We start from the raw sequence: 20211 nt of genomic DNA on the forward strand, positions 1-20211 counted from the left end.
GGGGAGCTGTGACATCCTGGGTTGGGTCTGTGGGATGGGGGTGGCTCCGTGGTGCTCCTCGCTGCTCTGGTGGGTGCTTGTGTCCCCCGAGAGCCGGCAGGGCTGTTCTCAGGAAAAACAGCAAGTTGTTCAAAATGTTAATGAGAAACTGGGAAAAGTTGTGGAGGACTTCATAATTTATTTTTTGGTGGATTTGTCCTTAAAGAAGAGCCTCAGTGAAACAGGCAGAGCTATGTTTGCACAGGCCCTGCTTCCCAGGCACCCTCCTGAAGGTTGGACATAGTGATCTTGGAGGTCTTTTCCAGCCCTATTGATCCTGTGGCTCCCTCCAGCCTCCATCAGATGCCCGTGGGTGCAGATCCCACCCTGCTGCTGGCACCACGGGCTCCCTGTGCTGTATTCCCACCACCCCAGGGGCAGGGAGGAGCTCCCAGCCCCGTTCTGTGCAGCTGGATTCCATCTCTTCAGCTGGCTTTGAAAGGCTGGTTTATTTCTGGCCCGCTCTGGAGGTGTTGGTGCAAACGTGTCAGCTGTTGGCTTTTCCAGAAAGGAAGGGAAGCGTGCTGAGCTCTCCAGAGCCGAGTGGGAGTGCTTTGGGAGAGGAGAAATGGGCACTGGGGAGCCCAGGTGGCCCCAGAGCACAGCGGGCACCCAGCCCTGGGGAGATGGAGCCACCCAGGGCTGTGCTGGCACTGCTGGGGAACCAACTGGAGCCCTGGGATCTCACAACAGCGACAGTGCGGGGCTGGAGCGTGGCCAGGGAAGGGAATGGGGCTGGGCAGGGGCTGCAGAATCCCTGAGGGAGCTGGGCAGGGGCTCAGCCTGGAGCAAAGGGGGATCAGGGGCCCTTGTGGCTCTGCACAGCTCCTGCCAGGAGGGCACAGCCGGGAACAGGGACAGGAGCACAGGGAACGGCCCCAGGCTGGGCCAGGGCAGCTCAGGGTGGGATTTTGGGAGAATTTCCTCCTGGAGGGAGTTAAAAGCCTCGTGGATGTGGCACTTGGGACATGGGACAGTGCTGGCCTGGGCAGTGCTGGAGCAGGGGCTGGACTGGATGGAATTTCCCGAGCTGAACAATCCCTGCAGGGCACGCTGGGGAGTGCTGTGGGAGTGGGCAGAGCCAGGCTGCTCTGAGCAGATTGCAGGTGGGAAATGCCCTTTGCAGGCTCCCCGCAGGAATCCCAGCGAGGGCGAGTTCTGTGGGGGATGAGGGGGATGCAGAGGGGGATGCAGGGGGATGGAGCAGGATCAGGGGGATGCAGGGGGTCTGAGTGGGATGCAGGGGCATGCAGGGGGCTGGAGAGGGACGCAGGGGGTTGAAGGGGGGATGGATGCAGGGGGATGAGGGGGATGCAGGGGGCTGGAGAAGGATGCAGGGGGATGAGGAGGATGGAGAGGGATGCAGAGGAATGGAAGGGGATGCAGGGGGCTGGAGCAGCCCCTGAGCCCCGCGGGATGTGAGGCAGCACCGTGAGCCCGCCCTGCTCCTGCCGCTCGGGAAAGCGGGGCTATTGCTGCTGCTGCTGCTGGGGCCACGTTCCCCTCTCCCCCGGGAATTTGGGGTCCGTGGAGCCGGAGCAGCCGCCGTGCCGCGGGAAGGTGCCCGGTGCCTGCAGGCGGCAGCACGGGCACGGCCAATTCTGCTTCGGTTCTGCTGTGGAGCTGACAAACCTGCAGGGTGTGCCCAATGCTCCTCCGCTCTGCGCTTTCCTCCTCTCCTACTCTGGGTTTCCCTTCTCTTTGCAAAGCTGCTCTTTCTCTCCTGGTGGAAAACTCAGATTTTCACAGAATCATCGAGTGCTGGAATGGTTTGGATGGAAAGGGACCTTAAAATTCATCTCCAGAGCTCGTGGGCAAGGAGATCTTTGACTAGACCAGGCTGCTCCCTGTGTGTGTGTGGGGCAGAGGATGCCCTGTTTGTCTGTGTGTCTGTGGGGCAGAGGATGCCCTGTGTGTGTCTGTCTTGTCTGTAAGGCAAAGGGTGCCCTGTTCTCCTCCCCATCCCTCAGAGATGTCCCTGTGCCCATATTCCCAATGTTCCCAGCAGTTCGTGCCCAGTTGAGCCCCCCCGGCAGCCCTGAACTTCCTCTTTACCCACCTGATGAGGGAAAACAGTGACCAAAACTGAAACCAATTATGCTGATTAGATAAACGAGCTGGAAGTGCATTAATTAATAATCACCGGCCCGGGCAGATGCAGCTGTAATGAGTGCTGTGCCTTTCCCATTGTAGGAGCACGCACAAATACATCCTTACCAGAGCATTAATTAGCTGTTTTAACTCACAGGGTGTTAATGAGAGTGCTGGGTGCTCCTGCCCTGGCTGTTGGTGCTGCAACTCAGCCCAAGCTCCATGCCCTCCAAATTCCCAGCAAGAGCTGTGGGATCGAGGGCAGGAGAGGTGATGGGCTGGGATGAGGGCCAGCAGGGATCCAAGCTTTGGGAGGGTTTTAGCAGATCCATGGAATCCTGGAATGGTTTTTTAAAGACCATCTGGCTCCAAGCCCTTGCCATGGGCAGGAGTGGGTTTGGTGTGGGGCAGCACCGGGCTTGTTGTGGGCAGAATTGGGTTTGCTGTGGGGCAGGACCAGGTTTGCTGTGGGGCAGCACCGGGTTCGTTGTGGGCTCTCTTTTCATTTCCCATCAGAGGGAACCCCACGTGGCAGAGCCAGGAAATCTCTCACTGGGGTTTGTTTGTGCAGTGCATCAATCTTGCCTGTCCTTGAAGGCCTGGGGAAGGGCCCTGCCCTGGTGCCAGAGCCTCAGAGAGCTCCTGGCCTGCCCCCCGTGCCCCCCATGCTCGGGGTGTGTGTCAGACTGATCTGCTCCCACCTTCCAGGGACTCGTGGGTGTCTCTCCCCAAGCTCTGCAGTTACAGCTGCCAGAGCCATTCAGAGATTTTGTCTGATCTGTTATTGAGAGGCTGCTGCAAACTCGGCAGAGTGAATTCAGGTATCATTCACCCTGGCACAGAGGTGACAGTGGCACTGCAGCAGTGTCCCCATGCTGTGTGCAGAGCAGGCATTGCCCCCCTGAGCCCCCCACCCCAGACACACCCAGGGCTCACCAGCATCTCCCCCTGACCATGCTGAGCCCCCAGTGCCATCTTCTTGGCCACGCTGGGAGCCCGGAGTGATTTAGGGCTGCCTTTAAACGCAATCATAACATCCTTACTCATCTCTGTTAATAATGATGTTACTGCTTCTTAACGATGCACGGAACTGTCAGGATGTGAGAGGTACAAAACTGTTTTACATCAGATTTAGCTGTCAGATGAATGCCATAAGTGCTGGCGAGGAGCGCTGCTCCCCTGCCGTGAGGGATCGCTGCTGTGCCACTCCACGTTTTCATTTTTCCTTCGCTCCATTGTTGCTTTCTGCTTGAAAACTCAGGGAGTTTCTTAAGGTCAAGCAGAAGCATTTCGGGTTTTTAAACGAATAGATAAAATTATTCCCATTAATGAAATTCTGAGGCCTGCACGCTGAGATAATAACATGAGGTAATCAAATCTCATGCTTCAGGGCATAAACTGATTAACTGCAGGGCCAGGACGGCTTCTCCTGCTCCTTACAGGGGAGAAGGACAAACAGCAGAGGGCTGTTCATGGGTCTCCAGAGGCTGTGCTGGCTCTGGGACAGTGGCACACGGAGCAGAGTGGCATTGGTTCGGTGTGACATCATTCAGTGAGGCATTGGCTCGGTGTGACATCATTCAGTGTCCCCTCCCAGTGAGGGGACCCCAGACTCTGCCAGCCCTGGTCTCCCTCTGCTGCTCCCATGGGGGTCCTGGGGTGTTTCTGCTGCCCCTGGGCAGGAGGAGGGTGAGAACCACCCCAGTGCCCTGCCCTGGCGCTGCCACCTGTGCCTGGCACTGCCCAGGGGCTGTCCCTGGGGCTCCCAGTGCTGCAGGGGCACTGAGAACACGTTTCCATGCTGGATTTACAGCCAGGGAGGGGACAGGAGGCAGGAGGAGCTCGGGATGGGGTGTGTGGGGAGCCCAGGCTCAGCAGGCACTGGGAGCATCGTTCCCCATGCCCTGGCAGCACCAAGGGAGCCCCAGAGGGTGGCACTGGGTGGGCTTTAGAGTCCTTTCTGATCCAAACAGCCCCAGGAGTCGGTGATTCTGTGCCAGCATCCCCAGCTGGTGCCACCCTCAGGGCAGAAGGGGCTGGAGCTGCTGCAGGGCCCCTCAGTGTGGATGGATGGGGGGGCAGCCACGCTTCCCACACCTCTGCTGCCTCCCAGGCTGCTCCCAGGGCTGTCACCTTTGATAAATGAGCTCATTTATAAACGCAGAGCTGAATTTTGGCCGCGAGTTCGATTCCATGGAGCTGGAGATTGGGCAGTGCTCCGGGAGGACAGCAATAGATGGCAGATTTGGGGGCATTAATTTGCTTTTCAAAGCTCTCTGGTCCCCAGCCTCATCAGCAATTCCTTGCTGGTCAGTTGGGAGCTGGGCAATTGGTTTTACCCTTTTCTCTGAAAGTACCTTGGGCATCCTGTGGTGCTGCACATGGAGCTGGAGTTCTGTCCTCCTCCTCCTCCTCATGGGGTTGGGGGATGCACTGAGCCCCTGTGAGCCCCACAGAGCTGCTGCTGGGATTCCAGGCTGTTCCCAGCAGGGCAGGACCCTCTGTGCCTGATCCCTGCTCTGCCCCTCCTTACCAACAGCTTTTCCCCAGGTTATGGCTCGGCTCCATCCTGACCCATCAGACTTCCCATCTCTGCTGTCCGTGCTCAGCCTGGGGGGAAGATAAGATCCTTCTCCTGGCAGACAGACCTTTTTGGACTTAATCTGGGCGAAGAGACTCAGCTCAGGCTGGCTGTATTTAATTTGCCCAAGCTGCAATCCAATTAGGAGCAGCTGAGTCACCTCAGGTTTGCTCTTCCCGCTCTGCTCCCGCTTCCTGGAGCAGCTGCTGGCCCCAGAGCTGGGCAGAGGATGGAGCCCCTGGCACCCCAGGGCCACGGGGGGCTCCAGGGGGAGCTGGGGGATGGATGTGGCCGCTCCTGTGCTGCCTTTGGGCTCCTGCTCCCATCTCCCTCCCATGGCTGCTCCCGCTCCTCGAGGGCAGCTCCAGCCCCAGGCCCCCACAATTCACTGCAGTTCTGCTTCCCGGGGGCCAGGAGGAAACAGATCAGCTTTAAACTGCTTAAAGCCCAGAGCAAACAACAAACCAGCCTGTCAGAAAGTAAAAATAATCTCCTGAGCCGACCCTGCAGCCTCCCCCGTGCACGGGAGCTGCGTGTGCTCGGCGCTGACGGTGTCGCTCCTCATGTAATGCCCATGTCTGCACAGATCCAGCCTAATTCTGCTTTTAATCACTATTTTCACACTTGCTCTTGGCACGCAGGGAAGTTGTCAGTTGTTGGGTATTTTTATAGCTGGAATGCTGAATTTAATCCTTTTTTTCTTCCCCAGTAAGAGATGCTAAAAACCTAGTTCCTATGGACCCTAATGGCTTGTCAGATCCCTACGTGAAGCTTAAGCTAATCCCTGACCCCAAAAACGAAAGCAAACAGAAGACCAAAACTATCAAGTGCTCCCTGAATCCTGAGTGGAACGAGACATTTAAATTGTAAGTACAAGGAAAATGTTTAAATTTCTAAAGTGAATTTTCTCACCACCAAGAATTCATGTGGCTTTATTTGCTCTGATTTAATTATTCAGAGGCATTGAGCTGACTCAAGTGAGAAATGATTCTTTTTTGTTCTGTAAGGGACACAGAAGCACCCAAAGCTCTGCCATGACCCTGCTCAGAGCAGAGTGTGTCTGGGCAGGAGCTCTGTGCTCTCTGTGAGGGTCAGATGTGCCCTGAAATCAGATGTTGGAGACCCCAGCAGCCCTGGGGACCATCCCTTCCCTTGCACCCAGTCCGCGTGGAGTGTGGGGGGCTCAGGGTGGGATCATCCCCTCTGCCATCCATCCCTTTGCCATCCATCCCTTTGCCATCCATCCCTTTGCCATCCATCCCTTTGCTGTCCCCTTTTCCCATCCCTTTGCCAACCCTTTCCCACCCCTTTCCCTTGTCTCTTGCAGCCAGCTGAAGGAGGCAGACAAGGACAGGAGGTTGTCTGTGGAGATCTGGGACTGGGATCTGACCAGCAGGAACGACTTCATGGGCTCCCTGTCCTTTGGCATCTCTGAGCTGCAGAAGTCAGGCGTGGATGGATGGTGAGATGTCCTTGTTCTGTCACCACCAGGGTCACAGAGCAGCCCAGGGTGTTTGTGCCTGGGATGGGGCAGCCCCTCAGACCTCACAGCTGCCCTCTGCTCCAGGAACCCTCCCAGCTCCACGGATGGGGCTGCTGAGCATCACTGCTGCCACGGGGTGTCTGTGTGGCACCAGGGCATGGACCATGGACTGCCTTTGTGTGACCTCCTCCATGGCCTGGGGGGCTTGGGAAATGGAGAGGAGGAACACAGACAGAAGGCTAAAAGATAATAATGAAAACTTATGACTCTCTCCAGGGCCTTGACACAGCCTGGCTGTGATTGGTCATTAAATCAAAACAATTCACATGAAACCAATCAAACAGTGACCAGTTGGGAAACAATGTCCAAACCACATTCCAAAGCAGCAAAACACAGGAGAAGCAATCAATAATTATTGGTTCCATTTTTCTCAGAGGTTTCTCAGCTTCCCAGGAGGAGAATCCTGGCGAAGGGATTTTTCAGAAAATGACAGTGACACGGTGGCATTGTGCTGGTCACCTGCCAGGCCCTGATGGGGCAGGGCTTCCCGTCTGGAGGCCAGCAGGGAGCTGCTGTCCCTTGCCAGCTCCCAGTCCCCTGTCAGGGTGTGTGTGTGTGTGTGCCATGCACTGCCAGTTCCCAAAGCCCCTCCCAGCCTGTTAAAACGCTTGGAAGTGGAGATCTAAGTGGTTTTCCTTGTCACAGTGCTGCCTGGATAACCTGCAGGAGAAGGAGCTCTGATCCATATTTCATACCCAAACAGCTGCAGTTAATGGAGGAGCCAGCTCAGGGCAGAGCCTGGGCAGGCAGGGCTGTCCTGGAGCAGCCCCTGGCATTGCACCCGGTTCACCTGGGCTGGGCACACCTGGGCTGTGCCCCAGCAGGGTCAAACTCCTGCCAGCTGAGTGGAGTTCCCGTGATTTCTGACCATTGCTGCTGAAGCTTTCCTCCTCCTTTGTGGAGCATCCTGTCTGTGTGCTCAGGGTGGCAGTGCCAGCCTGGCACGTGCCATGTGCTGTCTGTCCTTGTGGGGCAGCTGCTGGAAGGGCTTTGCCCACACCTGTGCCCATGGCTGTAATGAGAAACACGAGTTTGTCTGTGGGTTTGGATCAGGACAGCACAGGAGCACCAGTGCTCTGTGTGCCCACCACAGCAGGCAGGGATGCACCTGTGACAGTGTTCACAGGGGTCTGAGGATGAGGGAAGAGATGAGGATCTGACTCCGTGTTTCAGAAGGCTGATTGATTATTTTATTATATGTATTACATTAAAACTGTACTGAAAGAATAGAAGAAAAGGTTTCATCAGAAGGCTGGCTAAGAGTAGAAAGGAAGGAATGATAACAAAGGTTTGTGGCTCGGTTCTCTGTCCAAGCCAGCTGACTGTGATTGGCCATTAATTAGAAACAACCACATGAGACCAATCCCAGATGCACCTGTTGCATTCCACAGCAGCAGATTATCAATGTTTACATTTTGTTCCTGAGGCCTCTCGGCTTCTCAGGAGGAAAAATCCTAAGGAAAGGATATTTCATGCAAAGATGTCTGTGACATGCAGCCCCTGGGCTGGGGGGTCCCCAGGACACAGAGGGACCAGAACATCCCTTTGACCACTGAGGGGCTGGGGCTTGCCCAGGGGAGGGTCTGGGGGCTCTGCTGGCCTGGGAGGGTCCCCTGGGTGCTGTACAGGGAGGGTGCTGGGGCAGGGGGGCCCTGCCTGCCCAGCCCTGAGCTGTGCCCTCTCTGTCCCTGCAGGTTCAAGCTGCTCAGCCAGGAGGAGGGCGAGTATTTCAACGTCCCCGTGCCTCCCGAGGGAGAGGAAGGAAACGAGGAGCTGAGGCAGAAGTTTGAGGTGAGTTGATTTTCCTTGGGCTCAGGGGTGTTCCTCACTGCCTGCCATGCCCACAGGAAGGGGCTCTCCCTGCCAGCTCCTCCCTGGCAGGGCAGGGACGTGGGGCAGGCTCCTGCTGCCCACAGAGGCTCCAAGGGGAAATGTCTGTTTGCTGCCTAATAAGCCATGGCAGTTCTTGCTGAATGATGGATCCAGACCTTGCTGAGTGAGCAGAAATTGGCCATTTCTCGGTGCAGCTGGAGCCTCCACAGAACCCCAGGAATGAGCGTGGTGCATCTGGAGACCCACATGCAATGAGCCTTGCAGAAATGAGAGAGTTGCCCTTATGGTTCTCGGCACGAACTCTGTGATTGCAGCACAGACTGGAGAGTTAGCTCCTGCTCTCCTTTCTCTTTATCTTATTTATACACAACTTTCCTCCTGTTCAGGGACTCAGTGTCAGGGCAGGAATCCCCCTCCAGCTGGGCTGTGATTGGTGCTGGAGTGAGGATGAGGAGTGGAGTGTGCTGGGGCCTGGGACGCGCCGGGGTCACCCCGATGGGTGTGGAAAGAGCCCATTGCTCAGGCTGGCAGTGCAGGAGCTGTTCCCGTGCTCTCAGGGCTGCAGGTGACCTTGAGAGGGGCGTTCTGCAGCCTGGAGCAGCTCGAGAGAAGCAATTAGAGGCAGCAGCAGAGGCTGAGGTTCCCCGGGAGGGGCTGTCTGCAGGGGCTGCCACAGCAGCAGCCAAATGGAGCCGCCGGGGTCGGGTTAATGGAATTTCACGCTAGGCTGAGCCCAGCACAGCCTCACAGTGCTGGGAGTGAGGGGGATAAATCCTGGGAGAGCCTTGGGGGAGCAGGATCAGCACAGCCCTGGGCAGGGGGCACCGGCCACTGCTGGGGGCTGGGGCTTAAAAATGGGGCTTAAAAATGGGGCTTTGTGAGGGGCAGCTGTGATGGCCAGGGGGCAGGAGGGGCTGTGTGTCTGTCTGTCAGGCTGTCTCTCAGGCTGTCTCTCAGGCTGTCTGTCTGTCTGTCTGTTCAGGAGGCTTTCTGTTCTGGACTGTTCCAAATGCGTTCGTGGCTTCCTCTGCGATCCCCTCCAGTTTCAGATGCAATCACAGGACATCTCCAATGAGAGGGACCACAGGGCAGCAATGGATGTGGGGCTGGATAAAAAGTCCCGTGTTTTACCTTCATGTATTTATGTTCACCCTTCTTTTTCTGGTGAAGAAGAGTCAGAGGCAGTTTTTGCCCCAAAAGAGCTTCCTTAGGGCTGTTTGCCATGCTCTGGATGGCTGGGCACAGGCAGGGTGGCAGGGCAGGCTGCAGTGTCCCACTGGCACAGGGGTGACCAGGGCCACAGGTGATTCCCAGCTCTCTGGCATCACTGGGATGAACTGGGAAGCAGCAGAGCAGTGCCACGTGCCAGGGCTGGTGGCTCCTGCAGAGCCTTTCTTGGTGCCCATCACGCCCATGGAAAAGGCTCCCAAAGCTCAGGGTGGTTTCTGAGCTGGGAAGGAGCTGCTCAGGTGGGATTTGGGGAGAAGCCTGGGTTTGCAATGCCCATTGTCGCTGCTGCCCCCAGTGATGCTCTCCTCCCTGCCCCATCTCCCCCTCTGCAGAGAGCCAAGATTGGCACGGGCTCCAAGGCTGCGGATGAGAAGACACGAAATGCCATCTCCAAACTGGACAACAACGGCAGCCGGGACCGCATGAAGCTCTCGGACTTCAACTTCCTGATGGTGCTGGGCAAAGGGAGCTTTGGGAAGGTGAGCTGCCCCTGTGTCTGCTCCGAGCACCCATGGGGGCACTGGGAGCACTGAACACCCCCAGTGGGACTGACTGGGAGCACTGGTATCACAGCACCCGGAGCCCAGCTTGGCTCCCTCTGTGTCCCACAGGGAACCCCATAGATGTCTGATGACACCACCACAAACTGCATCCTTTTGGGAAGATAAGCTGTGTATTTAAAGCTCTTTTTTATTTGGTTGGGGTTTTCTTCTTCTCTAACAATTACGAGTATATGGGACATTTTAATTAACTTCCCAGACTGGTTGTGAGCAGTAACAGAATTTCCTTCTCCTGGTGATTATGTGACTTGGAGCCTTCATTTTTTCATTTCACCAATCCCAGATGCACCTGTCGCGTTCCACAGCAGCAGATAATCATTGCTTACATTTTGTTCCTGAGGCCTCTTGGCTTCTCAGGAGGAGAAATCCCAAGGAAAGGATTTTTATAAAAGATGTCTGTGGCACCCCCGTGCTGTGGGTTGGCGTCCCGGGGTGCAGGACAGCCCTGTGCCCCTGCCCTGCTGCTCTCTCACAGGAATGTCCCCTGTGCCCCCTCCCAGAGCCCGTGCTGGCATCTGGGGGCTCCGTGCCTGTGCCGTGTCCCCGCCGCCTTCTCCCCCTGAATCTGAGCAACATTAGCAAACTCCTCAGCCAGCTCTGCCTTATATAAGGGAAAGTGTGACAGAAACTGTTCCCTGGAACAGCATGTTATAAATATGCTAATTAGCGCTAATTAAAACAGCACGTTGGTTCCTCCGGGTGGCTGCAGCCTCGCCCTCACGTGTGCCTGCACCTCGCCAGGCATCCCTGGGCATCCCGGCACGGGGACACCCAGGTGCCACCGCCCTGGCCCCGCCTCCTGCGCCAACAGAGGTGCCAGATGTGCGGGAGGAGCCTGGCAGGGGTGTCTGGAGCAGGGAGAGCAGCTCCTGGTGTGCCCAGCAGCTGGCTGTGCCTATGGCACTGCCATCCCTCTCCGGGCTGGCACCGTGTCCTTCCCTCTCCGGGGCTGGCACCTGCTCCTGTGCCTGCTGCCAGTCCCTGCTGGCTGGGAGAGCTCTGGGGCTGCAGTCACGCTGTTTGAGTGAACTCTGTCTGTCTCTGTTAACCCTTTGGCACCCCAGATGTCCTGCTCAGCGTTTTGCTCTCTCCAGGGTCAGCAGTGCCCACCCGCTGCCCTCAGTGGCTGTCCAGTTTGACAAACTTGCTTTCTCTGTGCTCAGAATATCTCCAGTCCTTGTGCTGGAGCATTCCCAAACAAATACTCTATATTGCAGGAATAAATCAAGTTAAATATCAGCTTTTTTCTGCAGCAATAAAAAGTTAAACAGGAATGCAATCTGCTTCCCAGCGAGCGCGCTGGCAGATGGAGATCCCCGAGCCAGGCCTGGGGGTGGAAATGGATGTGCCTGGGAAAAGAGGGGCGTGGGGCTGTGTGCTCTGCCTTGGCACACTCAGCCTGGCACACAGGTGCCCCTGCTGCCCTGGGGTCCCCGTGGGCTGCCCAGGATGGGGCTGGAGCCGCTCCCACGGAGGGAGGCAGCGCCTGGCACAGCCAGCCTGGGTTTGCTTTGCTGTATTATAAATAGAGGAGAGGGAAATTAGGTGGCTTGCTCATATTTTTGCAGCTGATCAATCCGTGGTGCTCTGGAGCTGTCAGGCTTTTTGGGGTTTGTGTTGTTTGCTGAGCAGGGTGGAGCCTTTGGGCAATGCAGCTCTGGGCTCCAGGGCAGGGAGGGTTCCCTGGGCTGAGGTGACCTCCAGGCTCTGCTCTGCTCTGGGTGTGACACCTGGCAGCAGGATAGGGCATGGGCAAGGCTGGGTCCCTGCTCCCCTGTCACCCATCCGTGTCCCTGTCCTGGGCTCCGGGCTGTGCCAGGGGCACTGAGCTGTTTGGATCTTTGGGGTTTGAGCACCTTCAGACACCAGCAGGAATCTGTTCCTGGAAAGGGCGCTCGGGCACTGGAAAGGGCTGCCCAGGGAGGTTTGGAGTGCCTGTCCCTGCAGGTGTCCAAGGAGTGTTGGGATGTGGCACTCAGGGCTCTGGGGACAAGGTTGGGATTGGGCACAGCTGGGATTCAGTGGGCTGGGAGGGCTTTTCCAGCCTAAAGGTTTTCTGGGGTTCTCTGACACAGATGGGAATCCAGGCCAGCTGTGCCCCAGGAGTGCAGCCCTGGGTGGTTTCCAGCCCAGAGGTTCTGGGGTTCTGTGACACAGAGGGGAATCCAGCCCAGCTGTGCCCCAGCAGTGCAGCCCTGGGTGGATTAGAGCCCCACTCACAGCATGGACAGCCCTGAGCAGGTTCTGCATTATGGGGGCACCCCAGCCAAGCTGTCCCTGCAGAGGGCTGGGAGCCAGGTCCTCAGCAAGGTCCCTCAGGGCAGAAGCAGCTGCCAGGCTCAGAGGCTCCCTGCTTTAGTCACCTTTCCTCTGACAGGGCTGTGGATGGCAAGGCAGGTCTGTACAGAACTGATATTGTATATAATGCTCTTACACTCAGGTAACAGATTTAATTTGCCCTCAAAATACGTTCCTGCGGTGGTTACTGCTTCTTTTCCACCAATTTTGAGCAACCAAAGCACTTCTGCTTTTGTCACCTAAAATGAGCTCTGGTTTTAGCACCTGTGTGAGGTGCCGTGTAAAGCTCAGCGGGTGTAAAATGGTGATAAATGGAGGCAATGAACCAAAGCAGCTCCATTTGAGCAGAGCCACAGGGGAGGGCAGGGGTGCGGGCACTGTGTGAGGCAGCTGTGTCTGCTGCCCTGGCACACAAACAGGGACTGCCTTGGGTTGGGAGAGACCTTAGAGATCACCCAGTGCCATGGCAGGGACACCTCCCACTGTGCCAGGTGCTCCCAGCCCTGTCCAGCCTGGCCTGGGCACTGCCAGGGCTCCAGGGGCAGCCACAGCTGTGCCAGTGCCTGAGCCTTGCTGGGTTCCATCTCACATCGCAAGGAGCTGCTCTGGGTACCCAGGGCTCTTCAAGGGTGAGCAGGTGAATAAATCCCATCCCAAAGTCCCTGACACCCCCGTGGCTCAGCCCTGCCCCACCCATGGCAATGGCAGAGCCCTGTGCCTTGTGCCCTGCTCCCTATTCCCTGTGCCCTGTTCCCTGCACCCAAACCAGTGGGTGGCACCACAGACCTCACTCCCCAGGCTGTGCCCCCTGCCCTGCCATCCCTGATGCCAGGCTGTGTCCCAGACTGTAATCACAGAGTCTCTGAGCTTGGAAAAGCCCTCTGGGACACTGAGTCCCACCCTAGCACTGCCACCCCCTGTCCCCAAGTGCCACATCTGCCATCTGTGAAACCCCTCAGGGTGGCACTGCCCCCTGCCCGGGCAGCCTGTGGAGCTGCAGAGGGCTGGAACACCAGAGGGTTAATTCTGTAAATTCTGCTGGCCCTGGTGTCTCTGAAGTCGCCCTGAGAGCCGCTCATGTGTCCTCTGCCCGTCTGGCCCAGCCTGGAGCACATTTCAGTTCCACCCTATCGATGGTGCCTCCATGTAATTTATTCCCCGAAGCCCCGAGCTGCTGTTCCTGATCCATGCAGGATCTGTGCCAGCTCCTTCAATGGAGAGCAATTCATTTCCACCAGCACTCCAGTCTGAGGCCATGAGAGGGTGAGGGAAGGAAAACAGGAACCAAAGGAGGTTTCAGAGAGGGTTTATGTGCCGGCAGCCCAAGGAGCAGCTTGAGCTGATGGAGCCTGGCTGGGCTGGTGGGGTTAACTGAGGGATTGGCACCAGCAGGAGCAGTGAATCCCATTTACTGCAGTGAATAAACCTGCACTGGGTGGGACTGGGAGGTTGGGTGGGTTCTGCTGGCTGAGAGGTGCCTTGGCTGGGTGATGAACCAGCTCGTGATGGGGTTTGCTCACTGTTGTGGAGGGGGAAACTGAGGCACAGAAAATCATGGGGTTTTTTATTACTATTCACTAGAGACTAACTCTTTTCCACCTCAAATATTTACCACCTTGTAATTTGATGGGCTGTGCTCAGCCTCTTGACACCCTCCCAGTGCTGGTGTCACCCTGAGGGTGCCAAACCCCTGAGGAGAGCGGGGCTCAGGGACCATCAGACCCCTGGGGCCGGCTCCTGGAGGCACTGAGGTGGTGAGGGAGGAGATTGTTAACCCTTAGATCCCTGGATGCTCTTGGGAGCGGCTGTGTGTGGTTTGGCCCCTCCTCAGGGCAGCCCCCGGGTGAGGAGCCAGCAGCTGGGGCTGTTCCAGCTGGAGGCTCTGCAGCTCCCCGTGTCCTCAGCGTGCTGTGCCCCTGCAGGTGATGCTGGCAGAGAGGAAGGGCACGGACGAGCTGTATGCTGTGAAGATCCTGAAGAAGGACGTGGTGATCCAGGACGACGACGTGGAGTGCACCATGGTGGAGAAGCGTGTGCTGGCGCTCTCGGGGAAGCCTCCCTTCCTCACCCAGCTGCACTCCTGCTTCCAGACCATGGTAAGGGCTGCTGGGCTGGGCACCCTGAGCACGGGGAGCCTGACACTCTGGGAAATGGATTGGAATGGTGCCCCAGGCCAGGATGGACAACCTGGGACGGTGGGAGGTGTCCCTGCCCGTGGCAGGGGTGGCACTGGGTGGGATTTAGGGTCCCTTCCACCCCAAGCCACTCCAGGATTTTATATTCTCTGTACATCACTGCACTTGCCATAGCAATTGTGTGTTCGCTGCCTTGGCAGCCTCACACCTTCTCCAGTTCACTGGCAAAGGTGCCCCCAGGACCAAAATGTGTGTGTGTGACATGGAAGGGTCATGTACAACAGCTGGGCCCTGAGATGTGCTCAGCAGGGAGCTGTGGGGACACCAGAGGTGATTCCCAGCCCCTCAGGTACCCACAGCATCCCTTAGGGCTCAGTAGCAAAGGGCTGCACTTTGCCCAGGACTCAATCCTCTGATCGAAGCCCTGAGCACAGGGAGAAGCCTAATCCAAACTGCAGGAAATCCTCTTTGCCATGGGTGTGGGGTTGGGTTTGTGTGAGTCAGGAGTGCAGAGGGGACAGGGCACCTTCAATGCAATCCCTGCCTGGCCCTGGAGCAGTGAATGAGAATGTCCAGGTGCACATCAGTGGAGCCAGCAGAGCCCTTTAGAACGGTGACAATGCTTTCCAGGAGGATTACATTTTAATATTGTCCCAGAAATTTCATTTCCCAAACACACTGGGTGTATTTAAAGCCTGCAGCCCGGCTTTGCAGCGCAGCAATCAGGCTGAGGCAGGAGCAGCTATTTCACACAGCATCTCCTGGCATCTGAAGTGAGTCAGCACGGGATTATTCCTGGCAGACCCATAGTAGCTTAATAGTAATCGTATTTGTAATGTAATCAAAATGTATAGCAGGCTGTATTATCAAAGGCTGGCACAAAGCACTTTGATTTCTGGGAGCACAGGCCTGAGCACAATTCCCCACCAGGGCTGTTGGCTCAGCGGCTCCAGGAGACAGAGAAGCCCTAAATCTGCCTTTAAAGAGCAAGGGAGGATGAGCAGGGAGAGAGCTCCTGCCTGGGGCTGGGGGTGAGAGGGGCCTGTGCTGGGGGATCTGAGAGGCCCCGGGTCAGAGCCTGGGCTCGGGCAGAGGGTGAGGGGGTCCCTGGGTGTCCCCAGGTGAGCTGTGCCCTGGCAGTGAAGGGCACAGCAGCCACAGCCTCACTGAGATTGTGTGAGATGATAAATCACACAGTCCTGCAACGGTTTGGGTTGGAAAGGACCTTGAACACCATCCATGGGCAGGGACAGCTTCCACTGTGCCAGGGTGCTCTGAGCCTCATCCAGCCTGGCCTGGGCACTGCCAGGGATCCAGGGGCAGCCACAGCTGCTCTGGGCACCTGTGCCAGGGCCTGCCCACCCTCCCAGGGAGGAATTTCTCCCTAATATCTGGTAAGGGGTGGATAGGGAGCATGGCTGTTGTCCTGGCTCTGCCCCTTGTTCCCAGTGTGCAGCCAGACAGGCCATGGAGCAGTTCATTAGCAGGGCACTGGAAGGAGCCCTGGCAGTGCCATTCTGGCTGCCCGGGGACAGGGGAGTGCCACCTGCTCCGTGCCAGGCTCTGCAGTGCATTTCCATCTGTGTCTGGGGGCTGCCCAGGGGTGTGCGTGCTGCAGCCCTGGCCAGGGCTGTCCCTGGTGGCAGGGGCAGGGCCAGGCCAGCTCGGTGCCCATCCCTGGGCAGCCCATGGGCAGCTGTGCCATCTGCCTGCTGTCCCTGGCGGCAGGGGCAGGGCCAGGCCAGCTCGGTGCCCATCCCTGCTGTAGCCCATCTGCCTGCCCGAGTCACACCCGGCTGTGCTGGGCACAGCACTCCCTTCCCCACCCAGAGCAGGGCTCAGCTCCTGCTTTTAGAGCTCAGCTGGCTGCCTCGAGAGGCAGTGTTTGTAATGCTCTTCCTCCTTGAAGCAGATCGATATATTTAGGAGGCAGCTGCAGCCCAGCCCAGCGCTGCTCTGCCTGCTCAAGGTGACATTGCCACACGTGGGCTGGCCGGCCCTGCCAGGGCTGCCCTGCACTCGGGGGTGCCCCCAAACCCCCTGGCAGTGAAAAGCTGAAATCCCTGCTCTATCCCCTCAGTGCAGTGTGTTTTACACAATTCCCTGCTCTATCCCATGAGTGCGGTGTGTTTTACACAGCCCCACTGCCCCTGTGCTGCTGTGCTCCATCCTTGGGGCTGCCCCACAGCTGGGGGGGAAGCACTGCTGAGCCAAGATCCTCTGGGTGGGCACTGCCAGGCTGGGAAATGCTCCATGTCCTCCCCTCTGGACCCCCTTAACCCTCTGAACATGGCCAGAGCGACCCTCAGAGCAGGCTGGAAGGGGTGAGGAGAGGGAGCAGCCCCCTCCTGCCTGCCCTGCACCCCAGCACTGCCATCCTGGGACAGGGCTGGGGGTGTCACAGCCCCTCCTGGGCCTGGCCCCGCCCTGGTGGCCCTGGATGGAGCTTAGTCCCCTTGGGAACTGCTCATGTCTCCGTGCATGCCCTGACTGGAGCCAGGGAGTGCCAGGGAAATGCCAGCAGGGACCTGCAGAGCAGCTCTCTGGAAATGGCTCCTGTCAGGAAGGGCAAATGTACTCCTGGGAGTGAAAAACCTCTGGTTTAGGGGTTCCTCCACTTGCCTTCTCCAGGGGATGTGTCTGCAGAGGGGCAGAGCTCCAGTCCCAAGGAATGAATGCTTATGGGCTCTCTGTGGTCAGCAGCCCCTGCAGCCCCTGGGGAGCACAGGGATGGTGGCTGTGCTCCCTGGAATGACAGACTGGGGCTGCCAGTCCCCTTGGCGCCTGCTCCTGACCCTGCAGGCTCCCTGCTCTGATCATCCTGCTGCTAACTGCTCCCTTCTTCCCTCCAGGATCGCTTGTACTTTGTGATGGAATATGTGAATGGTGGGGACCTGATGTACCAGATCCAGCAGGTCGGGAGGTTCAAGGAGCCCCACGCTGTGTGAGTGCGCTGCTTTGGCACCCTGGGGTACCTGTGGGGTGCACTGTGCCGCAGACAGAGCCCGGGGCTTTGCAGGGCAGCTCCTGGCAGGAATCAGGGATGGGAAGGTGCAGCAGAGCTCTTTGTCTGGTGCTGCTGCCTCCACCTCGCTCTTGGGGTGCATTGTATTGTGAGTAGTTGAGGGAAATCGATAAATGTGGGTACATAAAAGCAATAGAAATAGATAAATGTAGGCACATAAAGGCAATAGAAATAGATAAATGTAGGCGCATAAAGGCACCATGCAGAGGGTGTGGAGGCTTCCTGGGAGACACCAGGGCTCTGCTCTCCCTGGTCCTTTCCCAGAGCACGTTTGGCTGCTCTGCCAGGTGCCCAACCCCAGTGTTAACTCTTGGCTCCTGTTCCTTGAGAGCTGGGCAGAGCAGGATGTGTTCCTGGGAGCCTCCAGGTGCTCACATAAACCCACAAACACTGAGCACAGCCTGGTGGGCTGAATGGTGTCTGAGAGCCCTCTGAGACCTGGGGCATGCCCCAGGGCAGTGTGGCAGTACTTGTGGCAGTGCCTGCTGGCCCCAGGAGCAGGGATGGCTCTCTGAGCCGTGCTGCCAGCCTGTCCTGAGGAGCGGCCCTGGGTCCAGCTCCTGCTTAATCTGTGCCACCAGAAGTGCCAGCCCCCAGAGGCATCCCTGCCAGCTCAGGCTGCCTTGGATCACCCCCTGTGACCCTCCTCTGGAATTTCCCTGCCTTGTCCTTGCTCACGCCTGCCTGACGCGTTCCCTTCACTGCCACCCCATTGGGAAGGTTTTATTTATCTCCTGTAACTGTCAGTTTTAAACCTCCTCTTTCAGGTTCTACGCAGCAGAAATAGCCATCGGGCTGTTCTTCCTGCAGAGCAAAGGCATCATTTACCGGTAGGTGAGCTCGTTCCTGCCTCCCTCCTTGCCCCAGGCTCCACCCAGGGCTGGAGCCTGGGCAGAGAGCTGCTCCAGGGCCTGTCCCTGCCCGTGCCATGGATGGGGCTGGCAGCTGCCCGCAGTACCATGGCAGCATCCTTAGGGTTGGGAAGGACCCGTGGGATCACTGGGTGCAGCCATGCACGTGGTGTGTCCCAAAAGGAGCCATGGGTGCCCCTGGTCTGGGGGAGGATCCTGCTTTACCCCAGCTCATGGGAAGGCAGCTCTGGCTCTCCCCTGCCCTGTTCCATGTGTTCTCTCCACACAACACAAATGCTCCCTGGCAGCCTGGACCAGCTCCAAGCCCCGGGTTTGGCTGCAGGGCCCTGCTCTCTTACGCTGCCCCTGGAGTCAGCGCGTGCCAGTGGCTTGTTCCAGCTCTGCAGTGCCACCCTGTCACTTCTGCTTGGCCACCGAGGCTTCAGTGCCATCCCCAGTGTGCTCCCAGCAGCCAGAGGTCGCTGCCATGTGCAGCACCAGGCTCACAGGCTGCTGGCTGAGCTCTGGAAGCAGCGCTCACTGCTCCTCCCCGCTGGGAGAGCTCCCAGAGCCCAGGGTGGAGCGCAGCATCCTAATGAGTGTCAGACACCATTAAGTGCTCTGTGAAGGGAGATGCCAGCAGTGCTGCTGGAGTCAGGAGATGCTAAAGATGAAAGAAGTGGAACAAACTTGACGTGAGGGCTGTTTCTTGCCATCAGCTGCTGTGGAGAGATTCTAGGTCTGCTGGTCCCCAGTGGCTCTGCTTCCTTCCTTCCTCGGAATCTGAATCCCAGCTCGTGTCCGTGTGCCTTTGGCCTGTCAGGGTTCTGAGCACTGACGGGATAATTAGAAAACACAGCCTTGAACCCAGCCAGAATGTAGAAACTGCACCAAAATGCCCAGTGCTTGCTACAGAGGTGTCCTTGAGGCTGCAGCATCCACCTCTGGAGGGTGGCTCGAGGCTGGGATTGAGATCCAGGGATGTGTGGTTGGATCCACCTCTACAGCTGGTGCAAAGGAGCAGAGCTGGGGGCTGGTACCACAAACAGGCACTCTGGGGCTGGGCAGCACGGGGAAACACAGCTGCTTTGTATTTCAGGGGGCAGAGTGCAGGTGAGGCAGGAACTTGTGCTGAGTAGGTGCTTCTCCATCGTGAGAGCTCCAAGTGCACTTTGATTTTCACAGGAGTGAAAGGAAAAAATCAATTAAATCTGTCTGCTGCCAGGTGAGCGCTTTCCATCGCACACTTCAAAGCACTGTGCCCAGCACAGCGTTCCTGTGGGTTAACAGTAAAGTCAACACTCCATCCTGACGGCCTCTGCCTTATTTTCACTCATTTCCCAAACATTTTCCCACAAAGGGTCTGGATGTGAGCCGGGGCAGGGCTCACCCTGTGCCCCGTGTCACGGTCTGCTTTGCCCTGCAGGGACCTGAAGCTGGACAATGTGATGCTGGACAGCGAGGGGCACATCAAGATCGCTGACTTTGGCATGTGCAAGGAGAACATCTGGGATGGGGTCACCACCAAGACCTTCTGTGGCACCCCGGACTACATCGCGCCCGAGGTAGGGACGGAACTGATGCCCGTGCTCCCTCCTGGCTTTGGGCAGCTCTGCAGCTGAAACAGGGGTTCAGGAATTCACCAAATTCACCAAATTCACCATCCCTGTGCTCCCTGTGCTCCCTCCTGGCCTTGGGCAGCTCTGCAGCTGAAACAGGGGTTCAGGAATTCACCAAATTCACCATCCCTGTGCTTCCTGCCATGGGGTGACCTGGCCTTGGGCAGCTCTGCAGCTGAAACAGGGACATTCAGGAATCCACCATCAGCCTGCAAAGTTCATGCCCCCGGCCCTGTGCATCCCCACATCCCCCTAAGGGAATAGGGATGCTGGATCTGCCTGCCTGTGGTGCTGTGTGCTGCTTCCACCTCCAAGAGCAGCACATCCTCGTGCTGCTCTCCCTGCAGGGTGATTTCCTCACTGGGGTTTTCCCGTGTCCATCCTGCTGCCAGCTCTGAGCCTGCTC

The 20211-nt window shown here is 57.6% G+C and overlaps 1 protein-coding gene across 1 annotated transcript in view; it reads left to right on the forward strand.

The window, feature by feature from the left end:
- The window catches only part of PRKCB (protein kinase C beta), an 82584-nt gene that overhangs the window by 46161 nt on the left and 16212 nt on the right, over positions 1-20211 (forward strand). Inside the window, 8 exon segments of the mRNA XM_058816378.1 lie at positions 5421-5577; positions 6039-6173; positions 7949-8045; positions 9650-9796; positions 14098-14271; positions 17163-17254; positions 18103-18165; positions 19613-19751. Of these exon segments, the coding sequence (XP_058672361.1) occupies positions 5421-5577; positions 6039-6173; positions 7949-8045; positions 9650-9796; positions 14098-14271; positions 17163-17254; positions 18103-18165; positions 19613-19751 (1004 nt within the window).

The sequence above is a fragment of the Ammospiza caudacuta genome, chromosome 17 (genome assembly GCF_027887145.1).
Source record: "Ammospiza caudacuta isolate bAmmCau1 chromosome 17, bAmmCau1.pri, whole genome shotgun sequence".
Classification (NCBI taxonomy): domain Eukaryota; kingdom Metazoa; phylum Chordata; class Aves; order Passeriformes; family Passerellidae; genus Ammospiza; species Ammospiza caudacuta.